General features: G+C 43.4%; 1 protein-coding gene across 1 annotated transcript in view; it reads left to right on the top strand.

The window, feature by feature from the left end:
• Positions 1-240: 240 nt before the first annotated feature.
• Positions 241-26,493, top strand: part of PTPN3 (protein tyrosine phosphatase non-receptor type 3) — a 118,792-nt gene continuing 92,539 nt past the window's right edge. The window contains exon 1 of the mRNA XM_017667751.3: positions 241-446. Within this exon, the coding sequence (XP_017523240.2) occupies positions 398-446 (49 nt within the window). The 5' untranslated portion in view covers positions 241-397. The remainder of the gene's footprint in view (positions 447-26,493) is intronic.

Consider the following 26,493-nt stretch of genomic DNA (forward strand, 5'->3'; position numbering starts at 1 on the left):
ATATCAGCAGAACACACTTCATCAGGAAGAACTTCTCAGGGCACGAAACAGATTTATTTTCCCTGTGAAACAGTCTGTCTGCTATGCAACAACAAATTAAGCTCTGGGTGACTATACCTGTAAAACACGTCCTGTGCTTAGCACTGCTATTATGGGGTGGATAGACATGGTAAAGAATCAATTAAAACTCTGACACATTAAATGGAGCTCAAAGACCTGTTTCACAGGTTTCCCCAGAAGAAAATAATCACGTTGCATTATACTTTGGAAGCTGATAGAGGCAAGATTTCTGAGACAAGTGCTGGGGTTTACAAGACAGACTTCAGCTTCTCTAAATCATTTTGAAGTACGATTTAAAGGATTACAACATTTGATTCTCCATTAGTCCAACAGCATCATGGTGGAGCAAGAAGAATTATCTTCCTGTGAGCACCCTCCGGAATATGGTGAGTTCCCTTTAAAAAAAAAAAAGTATTTAAAGAAATGGTGGAAATACTGCAGTGTTTATATTTATGCCTACCTTGGAGTGAAAGCAAATGTTAAGCAAGTAAAATCAGAGGGATATTAAAACTGAATTTCCTTCCTATTTTTATAATAGGGCTCTCCCGCCAAAAGGGACCATCATTTAGGAACTCTGTTTTCAAAGAAGTTCTAGAATTTCAAGAGCCTTGCAAAAAAAATGAATGAGAGGGTTAACAGTGGAATGTAAATAATGTTTGTGGTTACACTGCTTAAACTATGTTTCTATGACAGCAAGTAGGAATGTTAATGATAAGAACGTGTTTTCGGGTGGGGGGTTGGTAGTTCAGACATCTGTGTAAACCATCTTCAGTCTCAAGGCCTGAGTAACCTGAATAAACAGGAGAGATTCTGGGGCTCAGGCAGCATAGTTTCAGAAGTGTTGCCCACTGAGGAGCTGAGAACTGAACAAGACCAAAGAAAGGTGACTATCAGCAATGATCACTGTTGAGGCGCAGGTTATCACTTGCCAATGCAACGGGCAGGTCAGAAATAGTCTGGGGGACCCAGCCAACCTCCAGTTTTGCAGGCTAATTCAAAAGCACAGATCTAGAGAGAAAAGACAACGTGAGGGTTCAGTGTAAAAGTTATGCTTTCAAGACATTTTCACCAGGAAAGAGAAAGAAAAGGCAGCCCAGAGTGTAAGGGCAAGACTAGGCCTGTTCATTGACTAGGCCATGAACATCGGCATGTTCAGAAGGACATTTTCCGAGGAAATGCTCTCATGGCGGAGGAATCCATTGTTAGCAAAGTAAAAATGTCTGATGATTCTGTTCATGAAGTCAACCCGTAACATCTTTTCAAGTATGATGAGGTAAGGGGAAGGTGAGGGACCTCCTTTTTAACCAAGTGTACTATTCACTATACTTTTTCATAAAGATCTTTTCCTGTTCGAGGTGCTGTCTCAATCTTTAAGTTCCCCTCTACTGCTTGGAAAAAAGTAGTTTTTTGCAGAATAATATGTACTTGTATGTGTTAATGCTTTCTTAATATGTGTAGAGCAGAGGTCTCGCAGAGGTACTGGGAGGGGGCTCAGAATGCTGGGACCTTGGAGTCTTGTGGTCCTGCCAAGGTCCTTGGGGCAAAAGAATAGATGGCGCCCTGCAATCCACCCTCATCCTCAGTTCTCCTCAAATGCATCATTCCTACCACACTGGGCTTTCACCTGTGAATTCACAGGGGAAAAAAAAGTCTCCATTGCTTAAAGTAAACCAAAAAATTGAATTATCATTAAAATATTCGATCTTTTCATTTGACAGAGAGGGGGATTTGACTTCCCAGAGAATTATAATGAGTTAAGTAAAGGCAAACTAGCAATAGAAGCAGGTCTATGGATAACTGCCTCTACCACACCAGTCTTCCTTCCCCTTTGTGCAAAGGAGTGGGTAAGGTCTTCTTTGCCTCGGCCACCCTCTGACTCCACTTAGCTCATGACTCACATTCAAAGCCTTACCGTATACACCACATTTTCCTCAAGGATAAAGCAGTATATAATACCCCTACAGTCACACCTAATTGCACAAACATTCACTGAGCATCTTCACTGTGCAGCCCTGTACAAGGTCTTGGGGATTCAGAGATGGAGGAGAAACAACCCCTGCCCTGAGCTTTGTATACAGCCTATTATAATTAAAGGTATCTTATAATTGTACTCTGACAGAAATTTTCTTGAATATATTGTAATACTGAAATACAAGAGAAAGGGAGGAAAACAATATGGCAGCTCCTCAAAACATTACACATATGACCCAGCAATTCCACTCATAGGTATATACCCAAAAGAATAAAAAGCAAGTACTCACATAAATACATGTACATGCATGCACTATTTATAATAGCAAAAAGGTAGAAACAAGCCAAATGTCCATCAACAGATGAATGGCTAAACAAATTCTGGTATATCCACATAATGGAATAGTATTCAGCCTCAAAAAGGCATGAGTTTCTAATACTGCCACCACACAAATAAACCTCAAATATATTGTTGCATAAAAGAAGCTAGACACAAAGGTCATATGGTATGATTCCAGTTTAACAGAATATCAAAATAGATAAATCCATAGAGACAGAAAACAGAATGGTGGTAGCCAGGGATTGAGGGGAGGGGCAATGAATGGGGAGTGACTGCTTAATGTACACACGGTTTCCTTTTAGGGTGATGAAATGTTCTGAAACTAGATAGCAGTGATGGTTGTACAAGGTGGTAAATGCCCTAATGCTACTGAATCATTCAGTTTAAAATGGTTAATTTTATGCTCTGTTAATAAGTGGAAGGCCTTGAAGAGGCTGTGAGAGAAGCAGGAAGCAAGCTTACAGGATTGATTGAGGATCAGCTCCTGCAAGCCAAGCCTGGAATTCTTTGGAGACATTATCCTGGGAGGACTGGGACAGCCACTGAGGATTTTTAAGCAGGAAGATGACTTGCTTAGATCTATGGACATTTTGAGTGGAAGGCTGACAACAGTAGGGATGATCTGGACCTGTGGAAACTGGATCCATGGAGTTTGCTGGCCCAGTTGAAGATCATAAAAAATATACCAGGATATAAAACACCTGCCTGATCATGTTTCAGTTAAGTAACTGTAATCATCTTCCACTAACCTTGAACTCAGAAATAGTAACTGGGATGGAAAATACTAGCCACAACTCTTTTAAAATCAATTTTTAAAACATCTTAAGCCTATAATTTTGCACATCCTACCAGCTTTGGCATCCAATAAGGTTTTTAAAGTAAAATTAACCTACTTCCTCTTTCTCTGAAGATTAGTCATACAGACTTGTCTTTGAGCAAATACCTCACCAAGGAAGCAAGCCTGGTTTTGATGAGCAAAATTTGTGGCCCAAAAATAGGTTTAGAAAAGGAGCTATGATCCAAAATTTAATATATATATTTTATCAGTCTCAGCCACTTGAGTGTGACAAGAAGTACTGCAAGCTATAACTTTTCTAAATTAGCCAGTGGGATTACTTTGTACAGAGAATAAAAATTTGAATGAACCCAGAATGAAAATCTGATCTGCTCTATACTCTTCTAGATTCTAAATTCGATGCAACCTATAGGAACTATGCAGAACCTATCAAACAAAACCAGAGGGAATTCGAAAAACCTGTTTGATAGCGAGGATATCTGTCAATCAGCCTCCCTTGTCCAACCATTCTGAGGGTAACCCCAAGCCTGAGCGGTTTCCCAGACTTGGGAGTTCCTATGCTAAAACCAGAACATTGAGGCATCTGGCTTTCACCTCCATCAAAACCCCTTCCAAAATTCTATCTCTGATACAGGATCCTTTTCATTTGGAAAGTAAAAAAACAGCAGCAGTGAAGAGAAGAAACATCATTTGGCATCCATAACGTAGAAAGAAGTACAGTCAAAGGGCAAGAATGCATTTCACATGAGTTCACAGAAGCACACAGAGTCAAACCTGTGTGCCATGAAAATGGTGTGGCTTTCAGGCAAAGGAATGTTTTTTCACCTTCCAAATAATTTACCCAACAAATCAGGTCCTACCATTGACCAGGCTTGGGACCAGGCATTGGTATCCAGAGATGAAGATGTGCTAGGCTCGCCTCGGAAGCAGCCCACAGGCTAGAGGCCAAATAGAGGAGTCCAACACAACACATAACAAGACCTCCCAGCTTCCGAGAGCCAGACGTTTAATGTACATTATCTGTCATTCTCACAACTACACCTCAAGATAGGTATGAGTATCCCCATTTTAGAGATAAAAAATAGAATAAGAACTGAAACTCAAAAAGGTAAAACTTTCCCCAGGACACCCAGCTAGAGTGGCAGAGGCAGGTATAAACTAAGACTTTGAAGAAGGTCCATTTAATTCCAGAAGCCCTGCCTCTTCTACTTTCCCTATATCCCTTTCAGTGTCATCAGGGTTAAGATCAAGGTCATTCAGATTTTTGACCTTATTCCAGCTGGTCTTAGCCTTTCATCAGAGAGCAGCTATGTCTACACTCTGAATTGATAGCAAAATTGCCAGGTTTTAAACACCCATGTTAATGTCAGAGGCAGGGTGGGGTTAGGAAGAAGCTAGATACGTATTATATTTAACTATCAGACAACTGAAAATTGCTATTAGAGGCTGGATCAAGATGGCATACAGAGAAGAAACACCAGGTTTTGTGATTTTGGATTTGGTACTGGTTTTCTTAGATTAGACACTAAAGATACAAGTAACAAAAGAAAAAAACAGACAAACTGAGCTTCACCAAATGAAAATCTTGTGTGCATCAAAGGACACTACCAACAAAGTGAAAAGGTAACTGACAAAATGGGAGAAAATATCTGCAAACTAGTATCTGATGAAGCATTGATATCCAGCATATATAAAGAATTACAAAAACACAAACAACCAGATTCTGAAATGGGCAAAGGACTAGAATAGACATTTCATCAAATAAAATATACAAATGGCCAATAAGCACATGAAAAGACACTCAACATTTTTTTCTCGGGGAAATGAAAATCAAAACTTCAATGGGATACCACTTCATATCCATTAGAATGGCTATTATCAAAACAAAAACAGAAAATAACAAGTGTTGGCAAGGATGTGAAGAAATTGGAATCCTTGTGCACAGTTGGTGGGAATGTAAAATGATGCAGCTGCTATGGAAAATAGTATGGCAGTTCCTCATAAAATTAAAAATAGAATTACCGTATGATCCAGCAATTCCACTGCTGGCTATATACCCAAAAGAACTGAAAGCAGGGACATGAAGAGATATTTATACAATCATGTTCATAACAGGATTATTTACAATAGCCAGAAAGTGGAAGCGACCCAAGTATCTCTTGATGCATCAATAGATAAACAAAATGTGGTGTATACCTACAGTGGAGGAGTATTTAGCCTGAAAAATATTCTAATACAACATGGATGAATCTTAAAGAAATTATGCTAAGTGAAAAAGCCAGGCACAAAAGCACGAATACAGTATAATTCCACATCTCTGAGGTACTTAAAGCAGTCAAATTCATAGAGACAAAGTTGAACAGTGGTTGCCACGGGCTGGGGGGACAGAGGAATGCGACTCTGTGTTTAATGAGTACAGAGTTTCAGTTTGGCAAGATGAGAAAGTTCTAGAGCTGGAAGGTGGTGATGGTTGCACAACAACATGAATGCACTTAATGCCACTGAACTATAAACCTAAAGATGGTTAAAATGATCAATTTTATGTTACATATAATTAACCACAAAAAATAGACGGCATCAGAGCACATGCATCTACTGACTCAAATTCCACCCAAAATTCTGTTTAATGACAGAAAAAGAATATGCCTTTAAAAAATTCATTAAATGGGAGTTGTTTAGTGGGTATAGAGTTTCAGTTTTGGAAGATTAAAAGAATTCTGTAGATGGATGTTGGTGAAGATTGCATAACACTGTGAATGTACTTATTACCAAGGAATTCTACACTTAACAATAACTAAGACAGTAAATTTTACGTTGTATATATTTTACCACGATTAAAAATAAAAATCCACCAGAATGCTGGAAAGCAAGAATGGGTATCATAACCCACCAGAAACCATAAGGAATTTCTAAGTGATAGAAAGTTGGGATTGGACTAATAGAAAAACAGAAAGGAAGACATCTCAGTTTGAAACACCTGCGGGAGTTCCTACTGTGCAGAGAGTGATTGTCCAGGAAATTAACCGGGGTGCTTTACAAGACGGTGGTTCTCAAACTTGAGCAGGCATCGGTGTCACCGGAGGGTGGGTTCAAGCATACACTGCTGTGGCACGCCCACTAATCAGTTAGTCTGGGGTGAGGCCTGAGAATTTGCGTTTCTAAGAAGTTCCCAGGTGATGCCAATGCAGTTTTACAGAGACCACGGTTTGGGAAACACTTTAAGCAGCAGCTCTTCCCGACTCCGTCTGTAAGTGGTAGCAGCTTCTCTCCCAGGTGGAAGCACTGAGTATAGATTCTGAGGCCCCAGATTCCTAGAAAACACGGGGGTGAGGTCTCCATGCTGGGGTGGCAGAATACAGGGCGGCTAGGCTCTCCAGGAGGAGAGTGGGAGGAGAAGCTTCTCCACAAAGTGGTTCCTCAATCCCAATTGCGCACTGAAATCAACAGGAAGATTCTTAAAATACCACTGCCTGGACCAGCCCCCAGAGATTGATTTACTTCTTTGGGTATCTTTTTAAAAAGCCCCTCAAGGTGATTCTCATGTGCAGTCGAGGCTGAGAACCATTGGGCTAAAGATGGTAATTTTTTGCAAGTGAAGGGCAGCTTTTATAAAATTATAAAAACTATGTAACTGTCGCTAAAGGAAATTATTAAAAAGGAAAAAAAAACCATACATGATCCTCCCACTCTTGCACAGCAAATATTCTCAAGGCTTTGTCCACATACAGACATGTTTTTGCACAACTGTACTCATTGTGGTGATGCAGTTGACTTTTACTTTTTTATTTATCATTTATTATAAACTTCTTGCTTATGTCCCTACATAAGGGTGGGGGCGTTTAGGGTAGTGTGTGGGCTTGGGAGTTAAGACAAACCTGGGTTTTTCACTTACAAGCTGCGTGTCTTTGGTGAACTTCAGAGGGTCTAGCTGTCAGGTGGGAAAAACGGTACCTACCTCGGAGGTTCTCCCTGAGGATTGATGTGTGTAAAGCTATCGCAGCCAACCGCCTGTCGCACCTCGGGCTTTCAATTAAGGGGGAGCTGTTGTTATCATTGGAATAAATAAATAATGGGAAAATCCATTGAAAGGAATGTCATTCTAGGGCAGTAAACGAAAACACACCAAGGGGCAGGAGAAGAAAGGCTCTCATCCACCTCAGCAACCAAGACACAGGCGCGCTGGGGGAGCAGCTGGCAGAACGTCGCCGCGCGTGCGCGAAAGAGCTGAGAGTCCACGTCTTCAGGGGGTGGAGTTACCCCCGTGGAGCATGTATCTAGGGGACGGAGAATTCACCTGTTTCAGTGGCACACCAGGCAGCAATAAGAGCCATAAAGAAAGGAATGCCCAGGACTGTTGAGCAGGTTCTCTTCTTTTCTCTCCTTGTGGCTGGAAAGTGGGATTGTGTTCCAGGCAGAGGGAAAGGCATGGCAAAGGCCCAGGGCAAGAAAGAACATGGGGCTTTCCGGTAGCTGAAAAGAGATTGTGCAGGCAGAGCATAGAGGAGAAGCACTGAGAGAGGAACAGGACCAGGAGGTATTGCCAGGTCCAGAGGGCTGAGGGCCTTGAGTGCCATAGCCCTGGGCATTTTCCTAAAGGTGACGGCAAGCTCTTGGATGTCTCAGAAGGGCTGGAGAAGTCCTGGATTTTATGAGGATCATTTTTACTGTGGTGTGGAAATTAGATTAAAGAGGACAAGAGGGAATGTGAGAAAACCTTGCAAGAGTCCAAGGAAAAGATGGTAAAAGCCTGGACTAGAGCTTATCACTAGAATGGAGCAGTGGGAAGCTGGAGCAGTGGGAGTATCAAGACAGATGTAGGAGGTAGAACTGATGGGAGTTGGTTGAATGTGAGGAGGGAGGAGATGGAAAAGTACAGAAATCTTAGTGACTTATAATAATAAACATTTGTTTCTTGTATATGGGTCTGTGGGTCTGCTGGGCTCAACCTAACTCAGCTGGACTCACCTCCAGGCTGTAGGCCAAGTTCAGGTCTGCCTTACATGGCTCCCATTCAGGTACCCAGCCTGAAGGAGTAACAGCTATCTGTGTTATGCTCTTCTTCTGATGGACGTCAGGAGCAATGGGGAAAGCAGAGACACAGATACCTCCTAGCACAATGCCACTAGAGCATCTATTAGGAAGAGCCACATGGTCATTTCTTTGTTCAGTGCAAGACCTGTAGGCAAGCCTGAAGTCCATAAGGTGTAGAAGTGTACTCTGCTCTGGGAGGGAAAGGGAAGGGACAGTATTTGCTAAACAATAATACAGTCTACCACAGGGAATTAAGCCCAATGCCCGGGTAGATGGTAGAGTCATTCACTGAAATAAGGAACACAGAAGGAGGAATATGTTTTGGATGGGTGTGGAGAGAAAAAGTGGATTCCATCCAGGGATGCGCTGAATGGAGTTACCACTGAGATGTTCAAGTAAAGATGTCAAAGAAGCAGTTGGATAAATGGTTCACAGCTCAGGACAGAAAAACAGGCCCAAGATATTTATCTGTGAGTCATCAGCACAGGGTTGGCCATGAGAGGGGATGAGATCATCTGGGGAGAATTCTCAGAGTTAAAAACAGGGCAGACCTAGCACAGAACACTCAAGAACTTCAAGGAATGATTCTTGGAAGAGAGGCCTGCAAAGGAGGCTGAGCTGTAGCCAAACAGAGCAAAAACATTGAATCCTGGAAGCCAAGGGACAGAGTATTCCAAGAAAAAGGGAATCAGCAAAAGAGTCAAACACTGAGGAAGTCCACGGGGTCTGACCACAGAAGGTGGACTGTGATAGAGCTGGGGAGTTAGAAGCTAGACTCTAAAACAGCTAATAGAGATAGCTCTTTCAAAGAAACTCAACAACCTGCCTCCTGCCTCTATGTTTAGAACAAGGCATAAGGGGATATATCTACCACCCTCTCAAATTAGATTTATGTAAGCTTTTTGTCCAAGTACAACATCCATGCAGAAAGATGCACAAATCCTAAGTCCACCTAAGTATACAACTCAATACGTTTTCCAAAAATGAATACGTCTGTGTATCCAGCACCCCAAGCCACACCCCAAAAGACCTCCCTTTGCCCCCTTCACAAAACTGCTTCCTCGCTCTGATTTTGAAAAGATGCCAGTGCAATTGAGATCAGCTGGGAACCTTGCTGAACCTAAGGTTCGCTAGTTTCAAACTGCTCCTTGCCACCCCAGCCTTTCTCCAGAAGGCTGTCCCTGTTGTTCATTCATTCTTCTCTCCATCATCCATTCAGTAAAAAATCTGAGTTGAGGGTCTTTGTGTCATACACTGTACTGGAGGCAGGAAGAGAATATCAAGGTGAGTAACACTAAGCCTCGTGCTCAAAAAGACAGACAATTACCCTGCAGTGTGGTGACTGTAATAATAGAGATGGCACTGTGTGTGGGTGTAGAGTGTGTGCATGCACGTGTGCTCAGGAGCAAGCCCTTCAGAAAACAGTTGAAATTGTGTAAGAAGGACTCCGAAGGCTTTGATGGAATGGAACAAGGCCGGATTTTGTTCTATGTCATGGAATTCTGTGTTGGCACTTGGTTGCCCACCGCTTGTTTCAGACAGAAGGCTGCCTCTCCTTTCTAACAAACCACACCACTGACAGCATTGCAATGGACAGTAGAGGGAGCTAAACGACTGTGCTTGATACAAACTGCCCTGTACTTGGTGATCCAAAAGGAAACACTTTCAAGAAGGCTCCAAAATATGAGAAAACAGATAAAGCCCAGAGCGGGTAAGAGATGCGTCCAGGACCACACAGCTTCTCAGTAGCAAAATGAGCACATTCCACCAGGCCCATGCAATTTACTATGTAATGCACTAAATACTAAATTTTCCAAAACTCTCAATTTGTATAATTCAGGATGGTTCTAGAAACATGATATTTTTTTCTTTGCTGCCATGATGTAGAGACATATTGCTGTTTATAAACCTCCTACAAATACAATATATGTAAATTCTTTCTTTTTCTTCCTAAATCTGAAGCTGATTCTGCATTCCCTGGGGAACGTGCAATGCTTTAGAGCATGGGCTCTAGAATAAGTCTGAGTTTGAATGCAAGCTCTGCCTCTTCTTTTTGGTATGACCCTGGATGCATTTCTTAACCACTTCAAGTCTCTGGATCCTAATCTGTCAAACTGGGCCATGATACACACACCTCAGGAAGCTGTTGTCAGGGTTAAGTGAGTTGATACAAAGGAAGTGCTCTGAACAATTCCTGGCAAAGAGAAATTGCTCTATCAATACATGCTCTTATTCTTAAGCTCCTAGCTAAGCAGTATTGGTCAACAGCCCCACACTGCCTGTGTGGGTGAGGAGCCATGTATTCTCCAGCCATTGGGATGAACAGGCTTGCTTGGTTTCAAGTCCCAGTTCTTCCCTGTCATTTATGGGCTATGTAATCATAAGCAACAACTTTACTGCCCTGGGCCACAGTTTCCTCATTCCTCAAAGAGGACTGATAATATCATTATCATTATTATTACTATGTCTTTTAATGCAGCAAGAATTCCTTACAGTGCAGTTCAACAACTATTTTCTGATGTCCTGCTGTGCCCCGGGCTCAGTGCATAATAGATCAAAGCCATGTGCTTGAGGCTATACTAGTCAAGTGGACTAGCTAGGCTGGTGATCATACAAATTACCAGAGATAATGATGAATACAAAAGAAGGAACACTAGATAGGGGGATCTAGGAGGTCTTCCTGGAGGAGGAGAAATCTCAGTTAGCTTCTGAAGGATGAGAAGTTTGCCAGACTGATCTTTTGAAATCAATGTAGTTAGTTTGTGGAATCAGGAATCCCAAATGGGAGGTCCATGTTACATACTAGCCATGGGTTAATCTCACGGACCCCATGCCCATTACTCCACCCAGTATCCCTCTTTTCTCCCAGACACCCCACTGAGGGAGGCGAGGGAGCTTTAATAGGTCAGTGAATTATATCTGCTTCAGAAGGAAAGGATCCCAAATCATGGTAATTGGGCAAGGGGGTGGGAAGTCCCTGGATGAAGAGGCACACTGACTAGCACCTGTCCCAAGAGAGTATCCATATCTCAAGGCTCTGAGGCATCCCTCTGCCTCCTAGCAGAGTGGGCATGAAGATCCCAGCCTCTGTTTCTCCTCCAGGTAGGCACACCAGGTTCATTCACATCCTCATGATTCAGTTTCTGTCTGAATGGCTCTTTCTCATTCTTTCCCTGCCTGCCCAAATTCTACATGTCACCTCTGTTGTCTGGCACTCCTGGCATTATGATCCCCAATGCACTTCCAGTGTTACCCTGAGCTACCCTATCTTACCCTGCATTCTGGGGCTCTACACCCCATTAAGCTGTGCTCTCTCTGTAGGCAGACTCTGCGTCTAAGTCACTTTGTGTATCTCCAGCTACTGGCACAGAGCCCAGCTCAGAGGACCTCGCTCGGTAAATGTTTGCTGAATTGAATTGAACTGAACTGAACTAGACCCAGAATTCCCAACTCTTTCCAGTCAATGTTTTTGTTTCCCTGTCTTGGCAGGAAGCAGAGGGCACCCTCAAAGAGGTAACTGGAGAGCATGTAATGAACAAATTATTTAGAGGTCTAAGTAGGGTTAAATAGATTCTGAAGCACCCAGAGACGAGCTGCTGTGGGAAGCCACTACTACTCCAGGCCTTGAAGGGCGAAGAAAGCCTGTGCAGAAGTTGGCAACAGCTGAAACTAGCAGCTAGGGGCTGCCCACCAGGAGTTGTGGATGCAGCCGACTGCCAAACCACAGACTGGCAGGGACGCAAGGACATAGATGCTCACCCTCCCTCCTCCCACATGTCTCCTGCTGTTGCCTCCCATTGGTTGAATGCAAATGGAAGCCAAAGACGAAAGGAGCCTAGGTAGTCCAGGCCTTTCACATAAAGGTCATTTTATCCAAAGTAAATAAAAGCAGAGAGCAGATCTGGATGGAAAAGTGGCTAATGTCCAGCACAAGTGGGTTTTCCCAAAATATGGTCCACATTGCATCAGCCTCAGAAACACTTCAGGAGCTTGTTTCAAAAGCAGATGCCTAGGCTCCAGCCCAGACCTACTATAGCAAAATGTCTGTGGGGCCTGAGAATCTATATTCTCAGGGAGGCAATTATAGAAATCAGCTGAAGATCTCTGGAAAGCATGGAATTATTGGGAATTCCGAACTGACTAATTCAGAATTTGAACCAACAGAATCACCCCAGGAATGGAGCCCGATGATGCTGGTTCTCCATCTATGACTTCCAAAGGACCAGGGCACCTCATTCATCTATTTACCCAATATTACTGAGCACGCACTAATGCCCAAGCCCTGTAGAAGGTTCTGGCAACATAAAGGCAAATAAGGATGGTATCCACCTTGATATCCTCGAATAACCTCTCACACGCCATGCAGGGACTCTTCTGGGGTTCCAAAAATCATCCCTGTCATGTGAGGATGACTCTTCAGGGCTTCTGCAAGCACCAGCTCTGGGCAGGCAAAATACCCAAACCAAACCTATGGTTTCAGACACCATCCCACTCTTAAGAAACCCAAATACATAGCTCTCCTGAGCCGGGGTGTTCAGCGCCTATGAGACCTATGCTTGGAGGCCCCGCAGTCCCCCTGACCCACATGTCCCTTAGGGGACTCATCTTCCGTTCTCCCGACCCTGGGAGCCATTTTTGACATATCTCTCCATCCCTCAATCACCAGGCCTGTCGTTCAGCCTCCTGACTTTCCCATCCCTTCACTTTTTCAGGTTTCCACCAGCATGTCATGTCATCTTCATTTCCCTCTTTATTACTGCAATGACCTAACAAACTTCCTCATCCCTCCTCAAGTCATTGTTGCTGGAGAGATCTTTTAGATGTGTAAAGTCCCAACCTGTCATTCCCATGCTTAAAATCTTCAGTGCTCCCCAGTGCCCTCAGGACCTAGTCCAGGTCCCTCACAGTAGCCATACAAGGCTCCTCGCATCTGGCTGAGCCTGAGTTCCTACCTCATTTCCCACCACTGCCCACCTACCACCCACCTCACATACCCTTACATTCCCATCATGGATTTTAAGTTCATGCACTTGCTCACCTTCTCCGAGTGTTCTGCCCCTTCTCTACCCAATCAATCCCTCCTTGCTTATCAAAACTCATCTCAGGTGTCCTCTTATCCTTGAAGACTTCTGACCTGCCAAACTGGATTAGTCTGTATTCCTTCAGTATCTTGCTCTCATTCCTCTGATCAATTTTATCTCACCATCTTAGCGTAGTCTATTTGTCTCTTCTAATAGTCTGTGGTCTCTATAAGGACAAGGATCAGTCAGGCCTAATCTGCCTTTGTATCCCAGTGCCTGACAGAATGCCCTCCAGTCACCAGGAGTGGGTGGGTAGGGAGGTAGACAGATAAACTGAATTGATAATAATCTCTTGCATGGAAAAAGATCTTTCAAGAGAAGATTGAGGGCAGACTGCTTCATTAAATTCACTAATTTTGGCCGAGTTTCATCTGGTTCCACAACTAGTGGAGTGCACCATGTGCTAACCAGGCTCTGTGCCAGGACAGCAATCAAGAACAATCTCTCCCCATCCAGGACCTCGTGATGTACAGGAGACCTTGTCTCAGCTAGCTCTTTCAGGCTTCAAAGAAAAGATATACTCAGGGTTCTTAGGTGCTGATGCAAATGGCCAGGTTAAAATACTTCTTGCATAGAAGGGTTTCTTGGATGGAAGTAAGAAAGTATAAGACCCAGCCTGGCAGCAGCCCAGTACTTCTGAAACACACTTCCAGTGCGGAGATGTCAAGCAGATCTCATGGAGAATAGAATTAAGGTTCCTGCTATCAGTCAGCTATTACCTAATGATGCTATATAAACAACCATCCCCAAAACTGTTTTAAAACAATAGCATTTATTTGCAGTTTGGTTCTATTTCACATTTTTCTCATCCTTCGGGACCAGCAGTCTAGCTGGGGCAGTTGTTTTATGACAGAAGCAGAAGTGCAAGAAGGACAGGCTTAACCACTCAAGCATATTCCAAGCCTCTAATTGCATTACACCTGCTAACGTCCTATTGGCCACAGAAAGTCACATGGCCAAGCCCAAAGCTGAGCAGGGAGAAGTCCATCTACTTCTATTGTAAGGAAATTCAAGGTCACGTGGCAAGGACATGGATACAGAGAGGAGGAAAGAATTGAGGCCAGTGAAGTCTATACAATCTATTTCTTGCTTTTCAGGATACAGGTTATCGTAAAAGCAGACTTAAATAACTCCATTTTTTGTCTGCTCACAATAAGCTCTGTAAAATCAGACTTCACTCTATCCCAGAACCTAGATCAGTACATGGTTTATAGTCGGTGCTAATCAATATTTCTTGACTGAATGAATGCCTCTTGCTACTTCCTCCTCACATTCTTACTTCCCAAGAGATGGTATCTGATAAAATAGGTTTGTTACCATCATACACAGTATAGACTAAGGAGTTTGGACTTTATCCAGTAGGAAGGCTATGGAGAAACACTGTATATTTTCAAGCACAGGAGTAACTTGTTCAAACCTGTGCTTTAGCAAAATTAATCTATTACCAAGATACCAAGAAAAAAATGAAAGGAAGCTGGGAGATCAATTGGGAGGCTATTTGCAAGAGCCCTGGTGAGAGATGAGGAGGTCCTGATGTAGAAGGTGGAGCTTGGGAAGGATGTGAGAAATATTGTGGGGACAGAATGAAGAGAACAAGTCATTTTCTTGGATGGCAAGAGAGAGGGAGGTCTTGGAGCCTGGAGCCCAGGCAATGGGGAGATGGTCAATGAGTAAGGAGCAGGCTTGGTGGGTACTGTTAGTTTGGGACTTGTTGAGTTTGAAGTGCTTGTTGGATAACCAGCTGGAGGTATCTAGTAGGCACCAAAAATTCATAACTGGTTCTCAGTGAAGAGATTTCTCATTAGTAGCTTATTCCTTTATTTCAAATATTACATTAACATATAATATCCACTTAGACAAACTCTTCTAAACCTACTGGGTGCACCCACCAGCTAAAGATCAGGCAAGCAGCTTATTGTGAGTTGTTTGGTTTTCCTAAGTCTCTGCATGCAGGAGAAAAGGGCAAAGGACAAGAGCAGAAGACCAGATTCAGAGACATGTGACCACTGCCAGGCATGAGTACCGTTTTTCCCTAGAAGTTTAAATGCTACCAAAGACGGACCCCAACTTTCATACAATTAACAAATGTTTACTAGTCCCTTTTCTGTGCCAGGCACTACTCTCAGAGCCAATGATACAGGGATGAATAAGGAAAAGCCCCTGCCCTGGAGGTGGGGAAAGGGGTAGAGTGACTTAGGTAAACACAACCAAGTGATACAGTGGCTTGGATAATGTTCAGTGGGGGTTCAACTTAGGAGCTGGTCAATTCTGTCTGACTAGAGGGTGGGAGATAGTGACAGATACCAAAGTTTCAGGAAAGGTCCAGGTGGATGGGAAAGAACATTCCAGATATAGTGCGCAGCTTGAGCCAAGGCTGTGACAGAGGTGAACCAGCACGCTCATTAGCATTTTGGAAGGACTGACATATGGGAGCAGGAGGAGGGGGAGGGGAGGAGCCAGGAGAAGAAGAGAGCAAGATGATGCAAGGCTCAGATCGTGCACAGCTCTGAACGCCAAGTGAAGGAATTAGAAATGTAGCCAGGGCTTCCTGTCCCTGAAACAATTTACATAGGGGTCCCAAAGGTCTGCCTCTCCCTTCCTTAGGAGAACAAGATAACTCATAATGAATCCTGTTTGCTTATCTTAAAATAGAAAAAAATATTTTAACCTCCTGCATGACATATTATGATCAAAGGCTTACAAATCATGTGCATGGTGTTTTCAGTTTCAAAACCATCACACACCTTTCCTCATTTAGTCCACATGGCATTTGAGAAGCAGGTGTTACCAACATCTGATTGGTACATGAGACATTTAGGCTTAGAAGGAGTCTCAGCAAATACTTCTCACAGTAATCACGAGAACCCTTCTCCAAAAAGCCTTAAAGGTTCGAGTGAGTATGTCTAACTAAGGAGAGGTGTGTTCGCTGTTCGCGGGAGTGAGAAGTGTGCCTGGCTACTAAATGACTTTCAGAGAATTGTGCTGATCGGGGCAGTGGTTCCCAAATGCCCTACAGTCTGCGGGCCAGGTGCATCGGATTCACCCAGGAGTTTCTTAATAATACAGATTACAAGACTCCACCTCCAGGGAGTTTCAGATTCAGTAGGTCAGCGGTGAGGACTAGGAACTAGTATCACAAATAAGCTCTCCAGGTGATTGATGCACAGTCAGCTGGCAAACTGACCAACTGGACTCTGTGGGCTGCAAATATAAGTGGAGGCACTGACGGTGAAAATGTGTTCCATAGGCCACCTGCTTTAGCATCACTCAAGCGGCTTAATAACAATGCAGTTTCTAGGACCCAACCCAGACCTACCAAGTCCTACTTTCCAGAGATTGGACCCGGGAATCCATATTTTAAACAAGCTCCCAAGATCTGCTTGTTCATTAATTTATGACTACCCCTTAAGGTCTTGCTCTGTGATGGACACAAACAAGATCCACAGCGCCCCTTCCCTGAAGACCTTCACATTCTGGCTTAGCTCTTCCTAGGCTGGGGTTTAATAACTCCTGCCTTAAAATAATGCAGGATTGCTAAAAGACTAGAGGGGCCAATATGGAAGGTGGCAGTCTCAAAGAATCTCAGGACAGGCACTCTGGCGGGCCCGGGCAAGCCAGGAAGCAAAGCAGTTTGGAAATGGAAGGATGCGAGGCGGAGGCCCCAGCAGCACGAGTTCCTGTCAGGGCTGCCCTGAATCTATTGCTGGTAACAAACCCCTCCCAAGACTTAGTGGCTGACAACAGCAATGTCATTTATTTCTCATGATTCAGTGTGTTGGCTGGGTGGCTCTTCTACTCTGGGTTCAGCTGACACAAACCTGCATGACTGGGCCTCTCTCTGTGGAGTCCTTCATCCTGGGCTTCTTAACAGTGTGGGCGTCTCAGGGGTCTGAGAGTGCCAGCCCCAATGTTCACTGATGTCCCATTTGGCCAAAGCAAGTCACTTTGGCTCAGTCTCAGGGTGGGAGAGGACTCCACAGGGGTGTGGACACCAGGAAGTCACTTGTTTGCAGGTCATGAACATAACATTTGACCACAGTTAACTCTGGCTGTCTCTTGATCTCGCAAACACTTTGTGTGTCTTTGAACTTTTCTCCCTGTGTTCTCCAGTTTTAAATTCCTACACGAAGGAATTCAATTGATCTTGCTAAGCACTTCCATGGCTCATGGGCTTCTCAATTGCTGGGGACTCTAGGACTCAGCAGGGCTACCAACAGGGCTGGTGTAAAGGAGATGAGGAGACCCAGGGTATCGTGGGCACCGCAGTCAAACCTCCCACAGAAGAGTCATGGAATTCCTGTGGTAGGTGGTGTAGTCGCCCTGGTATAAGAACATCCTCCTATACAACTATGTGGAAGCAGAGCTGAAGTTTTGTGTTTACTGTTGGTTACATGGGTTTAAGAAAGTATTTCCCTCTTATTTTTAAAGTGTATATTGTAGAAGATTTGGATAATATGAAGAAGAAAGTTAAAATTACCTGTTGCTACAGACTGCATGTTTGTGTCCTCCCAAAATTTATATGTTGAAATGTAATCCCCATGGTGATTAGGAGGTGGGGCTTTTGGGGTGATTATATCATGAGGATGGGGCCATCAGGATGGGATTAGCGCCCTGTGAAAGAGACCCCAGAGAGCTCCCTAATCCCCTTCTACCACGTGAGGACACAGCCAGAGGATGGCTGGCTGTGCATCTGGAAGCGCATCCTCACTTGACCCAAATCTGCTGGCACCTTGATCTTGGACTTTCCAGCCTCCAGAACTGAGAAATAGCTGTTTGTTGTTTATAGGCTACCCAATCTATCCTATCTTCTTATAGTGGCCTGAATAAACTAAGATACCTGTCCTATGATCATCTAGAAATAACTACTGTTAACTTTCTTTTACTATACTTTTTAGTGTATTTTTTATGTTCAGAAACATGCTTTTCTTTATGAAGTTGTGCTATGAATACAGCTTTATGTCTTGCACATTCCATCTAAACTATTCACTAGCATTTTCCCATGTGACTACAAACTGTACAATAATTTTAAGAGTCATATGATAATCAGTGGGATACACTATTGTATATTTATTCAGTCCCTTATTTCATTTTTTAAGCAATTATCAACAGTGTCAAAATAACTCACTTCTCTACATAAGTGTTATCTGCATTTGGATTTTTTCTTTGAATTGATTGGGTCCATATTTTTCCTTACAAAGCACAGTTTTCAAGACTACTTCACTGGTTCTTAATAGAGATATTTCCCTTCTGAATGGGATGGATACTTTCCTTTGCTCCATATGCCAAGGCTGGCTTTGCTGAATGGGTCCATTTCCTCTTGCTTGACAGTCCTTGTCTATGTTAATTTCCGTGTGGGCACACAGAACAGCCAGGCTGGGTTGGTTTTTCAATGACTTCATCAGAGACAGAGACAGAGCTGTACATGTTCCCACGGTCACCTTTTATCCAAACCATGGAAAACTGATTTTTTTTTTTCATAACTGGCACAGGCTGTGTTTGGGTCAGGAACCCAACATTAACTACAAAGACTGACCTCAACCCAGGGAACTTGAGAAGAAACTAGATAACACTGTTGGGAAATTGTTCCCTCATGCGAATTGGCATTTGAAATATGTACTACTATTACATATGTTTTTTTTTATGCCACTGAACCAAGTGTAAAAAAATAATATGCTGGCCTTAGTAAGTCAAGGGACTTGGGCTGATTTGGGGATTTCAAAATAAGGCAATCCAATTTCATGTAATTTTCTCATTCATCACAGATTCAATCTAGGCCCCCAACATGAGAAGAAATGATGTGAGCTCACAGTTGGAGCAGCAGACTTGCTCAGTTGTATATAACATGTTAAGTGGGATCTAGTGGAATCTAAATACAGGAGGAGAGGCCCAAGAGTCTGCCTTGTGCAGTCAAAGAAATAAGGTTACTCAGACTGTACAAGCCTGAGAGGGAGACAAAGGCTACCCCTAATGCATTTTTCCTATAGTGTGAGGACACAATATTACCATGGGTGCTGACAGAATTGGGGCAGCGTCCCATGGTTGAGATTGTACATGATTCTAGATTGCAATGCAATTGAAACCATGAGACACTTATCCATGGTGTAGATAAAGACAGAGACATCACTCTGTGCCCTGGTAATTTCTATGATGGGTTTTACTTACTCAGTTATCCCTTGTCCTGCTGCCTAAGGAAGGAAGTCATGGGTCCCAGAGCTGGTTTGGAATATGCTCAGTCAGCTATGCAGGGAGACAGTAAAGGGGTGTGTCCTTGACCCGTAGGCCTTCTGTTGGCACAACTAGGTGACTCCCAGGTGTGGAGAGGCAGGGGAGAGGTCCTAATTCCTTTAATTGTTTCACACAGAAATTGAGAGTGAATAGTGGTATCTAATCACAGATTAATTATACCTTGTTTGGGACACCACTGATCACATGTCTCCCTTTTCTATGTTTATGTATCTCAGTCTCTCCTCTACCTATTTATTGGTCCATTAATTATCAAGCTTGCGGGCAAAATTCTGGAGAGAGTTCCCGACTTTATAGACACAACATAGCTCTTCTTGCAGAAAGGCAGGCAATTTTTCAGAAGGGGCTCACAGCCCTTTGCATACCTTCCTCAGAAGTAACAGTCACAGCCCACATAGCATCAGGAAGATCTGTGGTCTCACTGGGGACTTTCCAAGAGCCTTCCAAAGGGCATGTACATTAATAAGTAAATGCAAGTCAGGATGAGATGAGAAGCATAAAGAACAGACCAACTACCCTGGCTGCAGGGATTAGAGAGTTCCTAACCAGTTGGGCTAATCCAGGAAGAAGTAGCTTGTGAGGCGGACCTCAAAGGATGGGTAGACTCTCGACAGGCAGGGATGGTAGAAGGAGCTGTTTGTATGGGTGGATATGGGTGGCCTTCATTCTTCAAGGGGAGGCAAGAAAGAGGTCTGTGTCAGTGCTTGGGCTGGGAGGACCAGGGCCGAACAAGGAAGTGGCATCAAACACCAAACTGAGGGAAGCCCAAGAGGTGAAGAAATGGGGAGCGGGGAACGTTTTGTGGTGTACGAGCTGGAGAACATGGCCCTGGAAGGGGGAGTCTGGGACAAAGAAGAGCAGTTTCTGTGTAGACCTTGTCGGCTGCCACACCAAGTCAGTCGCTGAGCACTGGTCTGACAGCTTGGCAATGAATCACGTGACTCTCATCAGCCCATACCTCATATGTGAAGATGATATGCCTCTGGCCAAACATGGATTTCTTTAGCTTCACATGTGACTCATGTTTATAGAGACATTGAGGGACAGTGTGTTTGACTACAACACAGTGACTGTGTGTACCATGGAAAAGATGAGAAAGACATCCTAGCAGGACGTCAGGGCGCAGTTGAGGAAATCCTGTGGTGTGTCATCCATGCAATACTAGAAGGTCAGCAGAGCGCTGGGCAGGCCAGGCTGAACAGTGTCTCTCATTCTTGAAATGTCACCGGGGGTTGGGAGCACAGTTTTCACCTGGGCCCAGATCAGGTTTCCAGCATCTCAGGGATGGAATGATCAGGCAAAAGAATGGCCATCTTTTCATGGATGTGACTTGCAGATGAAGCCTGGGTAGTTGAAGTTCTCCATCTTCTCTGGCCATTCTGTTATCAACTGTCAGGAAAGCATCATTCTTGATCTAGAGATCACTGAAATGATTTTTCTTTCTCTTGCATCCTCATCCAAAGCTCGCTATTTCTGTTCCATCCCTCAGGCATGAGCATTTCCAATAGGATTAAGAGTTCTTGATCTATAGCTGTTTCTTTCAAGCAAGCTATACATTGTTGAGCACTGCTCGTAATAACAGCCTTGACTTGTCAGTTAAGCTGGGCTTTGCACTTGGTTAACAAAATTTAGAGGGAGCCAAAATGTAAAACAAAATAATTTTTTAAAAATATTAGGCATACATTTTTTCTTCAGAGAGAATTTACTTACTTTTAAATAGTTTATACATTCACATGGTAGTAATTCAGAAGGTACAAAAGGTTTATGGCAAAAAGTAAACAACTGTCCCTCCCCTGCCCCCACTTGTCCAATTACTTTTCAGGAGGTAATGACCTTCCTAGTTTCAGTTTTGTGTGTACTCTACACACTTCAATGTGTTTAAGGTCTACCTCCTCCTCACAAACATTACTAGCAGTATGCTCCCACCGTTACTGCCTCCTCTCCAGTCACGTGGTTAGCTTACTTATGCCTTTGCTCCTTGCTCAGGAGAGCATGGTCAGATGGATAGAGTCAGAGACCCAAGAGCAATAGCAGAAAGCAGACTGCCTAACAGCGTCCTATTACCTGCATGTAGGAGATACCCTCTTTCCATCTCCTTATACCCCCATATATGTGCATCTCCTTTAAGAAGTTGATACTCTGGTCCTTAATATTTTCATCCAAGCATCAGTGACACCTACAAGACCATGATTATCTCTTGGTAAAACTTGCCATCCTCTTAGGTTATTACTCAGACTATGTTCTTGGTGTATATACATTGGAAGCTATAGGACATAAAACTTCAATGCACGTAAGGTTCTCATACTTAATTCTAAAATTCAGGTCCCTGGGTCCCACAGTCAGAGATTCAGAAGGTCTGGGCTGAGGCCAGGATTCTGCATTTTCGCAAGGACTCCATCTCCCAAGGTGATCTAGTATGTGGTTCCTGGATCAAACCTTATGAAATGCTGCCTTCAGTATTGTCCCTGACTCTTCTCCCTAGAATCTTCTATTGGGGTAATCCTTGAGTGTTTTCCATGTTGTTGCTGATTTTTCAAAGCCATAACTTCTGTATGACTATTGTATATCACCTGTTGGTTCTCTCTCTCTCTCTGCTTCTGTTACCACGCATGTGAACCTTGAAGGTATGGTTGGGAGGCTTGACAAATCCATTCTGCCTGGATTTTGTAAAATGATACCACTCCCTTTCAGGTAAAGTCATTACTTAAGCACCATCAGCCACAGTTCAGCATGCCAACTTCCATTCTCTGCATTTCTCATCATTTCTCTTTATTTCTAAAGCCACAGCCTTCTGTTGAGTTTCCAGAGCAGGATCTCAAAGTCCCTAGACTTAACATTTCCATTTTTCATGCAGCAGCAAATCTATGTGGTGTTGTGCCATTAGAGTGTTTTTCAAATTCAGGTCTGTGTAGCCCTGAGAGAGTTCATTCAAGTGTTCTTGAAGGTCTGAGACACTGCAAGATAATTGTTTGTTATCTTTCTATTTCTATGACATTATTAAAAATACATGCATAATCTGGATTGTATGGCTGACTGCCTTATAACAGAAGATGGCTGCATGATTTCAGTTCAGTTATTCAAATCTGTGTTTACCAGCAAGGTGGCATCAGGTGACGACTAAAGGGACAGCATTTAACTTTTGCTGTGCTGAGAAGTACATTTTGCAGCCATTAGGTTGGTTTGGCTTCCGTGTAGCTCAGACTGAAAGGCTGAGTCTTTCCTGGGGCTGATGAGGGAAGAGCCCTCAGGTTCTGGTCCCTGGTACCTCTTGGCTTCATCCCTGCAGCTTCCCCCTTGCACTACCAGCCTCTGTACTCTAGATACATTCCCTTTAGGACCTTTGTACTAGCTATTCCCTTTGCCCAGAAAATTCTTCTCCCAGATATCTGCATGAATAACTCCCTCATCTCCTTCAGGTGTTTGCTTAAGTGATTAAATTTCTCAATCCTATTCAAAATTGCAACTCCCCACCCACCTCACCTCCATCACTCTCCCTATCACCCTTTCCCCTGATCTTGTAACATACAATGTAATTCACTTATCTATATGTTAGTTGTTCATTGGTTTGCCCTATTAGAATGCATGCCCAGGAGGGCAGAAATCATTTTGTTCTCTGATGTCTCTCAAGCACTAAGAGTACTGCCTGATACACAGTAGGTGCTTAATAAATATTTGATGAATAAACAAATGAATTGACAACAGTCACTTCATGTCTGCTCATGTACTCATGCTAAATTTGTTCACCAGTTTCACAGACAAACTCTTCTGGCAGAAATAATTTGCAATGGAAAGAAATTTTTCAATAGATAAATTTTCTGATCATAAAAGAAACACATTTACTGTAAAATAAGACTTAGGGAACCATAAGGACATACAAAGAAATAAATGCCCAAAGATTTGAAATTCTCCTAATTTGTACAAGATACCATCCTTGTCTTATTACTCTGCCTCTAAATGCAATACCCAGAGCCCCCAATAATATTTTGGTGCAGTTCTCTCTACTCTTTTTTCTATGTGTACATATTAAGCTGAAATACAGGAAGCTGCCAGTGTTCAGCCATTGTTGACCTACAAAATGGCAATTTAGATTTAACCTAGTAATTCACAGAATTGAAGCCATACTATGCATATAATTTTACACTGTATTCTTTTCACTTGTCATTATACAGCACCACTTGCGCATGTTTTTCCCGATTCTTGGAGCCCTTCATGAGGTTGCATTAACAGCACAAATAATTGATGAGTATTAGCATCTCAGCTGGGAGCCCTACCCTTAAATCATTGAAACAGTCCATGTGGTGCCCAGACTTCCTGAGTCTTAACGTGAGTGACAATCCTTTGTTATTCTTCCAGGAAACTCTTCCTACAAATGCCCCAGCCAATTGCCTGTCTGCAGTGCTTGGCTCCAGATTTTTCTGTCCAAATGGCAGTTTCTGGGAATGCTGCTAATAACTGTTCAGTTGCTTATCTCTCATTCCACTTGCAGGAATCTGGTCCATTACCAGTGATGCATATTAGGTCTGTGGCATATCTTCCTATCCTATGAAATGACCCTCTTTGACTTTTTGTGTTTGCTGTTCTTGTGTAGTAATTTCAGGCCTCCTACAGTCTACCAGCCCCATTAAAAGAGAGAGCTGACTGTTTTTTCAACTTACCAGCAGCAGGAGGGATACGTTAGGGCCCTCTCAGTAAACATCAAGATTAGCAGCTCTGTGTCTTAGCAGCTCTGTGTCTTTTCATCACAGCAACGTCCTGAGGAGTCCATGGTCCCTGTGGTTCCATTATGTTGTGATTCTGTCTCCAAAACGATTGCCCAAGGACCGGAATCTGTGTGGGTCCTCTCTGCACTGGCCCCATTATCTGAGATTTGGTACAACCCTATTCCCCACCGGGCTTCTACTTGCTTTAGATTTGGCTGAGTTCAACCACGTAGACTAAGAAGATTATGTGTCCATCCAAAGCTCCATTTGCATAAAGTTTGGGAGCTTATGATATAAGATCAACTGTCATTGCTGATAATAACATCATGTCATTCCAGGTGCAACAGCTTAAAAAGATGACTTTAATATTTTGGCCCCCAAATAAAACCGTAAGAGGAGACCAGAAATTTAAAGGTAATCTGTAGCCTACAAACACATCAAAGGGGAGAGAAAGTAAGACAAAAAAGACACTAAATGAAATGATATGTGGTTTCTCTTATGATCAGTATACAGTCAGTAACTATACAAAGAGGCAGTATTAACAGACCTAACACCCTAGCTTTGAGGTCAGAACAACTCACGTTCAAATCCTGACCCTGTCTCTCACTAAATGTGAACAGCTCCTTGTTTCCTGTTCAGTAAAACTGAGCTAAAAATAACCACTCTGTAGAGGGCCTGTAAGAATTAAAGATGGAATATGTGTAAAATATTGATTATACTGAAGCTTGATAGTAGTAGTTATTATTATGATAATTATTAGACTTACAGAAAATTTCAAGAATTTTTAATTTGATATTTTAAATGTTTATTATTGCAAACACAACCTTGTGACAGTAATGAAAAGAAAAATGAACCCCACTACCTAAAAAAATAGACTATTTACATTTTCTTATATTTCCTTCTGGTCTTGTTGAATGTGTAGACAAAACTTCACATGGTATATTTGTATTTTCAGCTTTTTGTCACTTAACATTGTACAGTAAATTTCCCCATTACAACATTTTAGTGTAAAATTATTATTACTTTTACAAATATACCATAACCTAATTAATCGTTCCTCTATTTGTGGATATTTATTAGTTTCCAATTAGGGGAATATTTTTTCCTTTTTTTCCGTTATGGTGATTTGAAACACACAATTTCATAAGTATTTAGGTCTTTTTTCCTTAGGTGTATGGTTGTCTTTTAGCTCGAATTTGAGAACATTGTCTAACCTAATGACTGCTGACTGTGGGGAAAGAAAAGGTAGTTTCAGCCTAGTACCTAGTGAAAGGCAAATTGAAGCAACTCCAAGAACTCACATGTTCATTAACCTCGGTGTCCTCATCTCGGCGCTTGGCAAACTGGTATGAGAATGACGGATAATTGAGGTAGTCACTCAAGAAATGGATCTTCAAAGTGGACTAAACGTGTTCATCTTCCTGATTTCATTCAGTTTCCACATGCCGCCCAGATCGAAGCTGTAGGTATTCGTACTACGCGAGGCACGGAGAGGGTAAGGTGCTGGCCCCAACCACACAGCAGCTGGGAAGAGGACACACAACGCCTTCGCGGATCCTGACTTACCAGCTTTTCCAAGCTCTGAAAGCTATGACTTCGACTCTCTAAGAGGAGGCGGGAACGAAGTGGGGCTGACGGTCCCGCGGGGCTCTGCAAATGGGTTTCTCCTATGGGGCGCTCGGGTCCCCCGCCCGGCTCGGAGCATGCCCAGTGCGCTCCCCGCCCTTCCCAGTGATGAGGCAGGAACGACTCCCGGTTTTGCGGGCGACCTTAGGTTGGGGCGGGGCGGGGCAGGACAAGGGGCGGGTCCTGTTCCTGGGACTCCCTGGCTCTGTCGGAATTCCCCCGACGCGACGCTCGGGCGGCGCCCGCTGCAGTGGCGCTGCCCCGGGACAAGTGACGCTGTAACAAGGGCCGAAGTAAGGTACCAGATGTGGCCGGCGGCCGCCAGGTGGCTCTGGGCCGACTAGCCCACTGGACCTCGGGCACCTGGGTTCGGACTGGATAGTTCCAGCCATGATTCACATATTTATTCAGCAAACGGTTTGTGAACACCTACTGTGTGCCAGGTGCTGTTGTAAGGTCTGGGACACTGCAGTGAAAACAGGCAGGTCTACACAGCTGGAGCTGAAGTTTCCAAAGTGAATGCACAATTAAGTAAGCAAATCAGAGGAAAAATCAGCTGCTGACCCCATCTGCTACTCTGCCTTCTTGCTATGCTTAAGCAGCCCCTGCTCCTTAGGGTGTTTGCACTGGCTGTTCCATCGGCCA

Source organism: Manis javanica, chromosome 2 (genome assembly GCF_040802235.1).
Source record: "Manis javanica isolate MJ-LG chromosome 2, MJ_LKY, whole genome shotgun sequence".
NCBI lineage: Eukaryota > Metazoa > Chordata > Mammalia > Pholidota > Manidae > Manis > Manis javanica.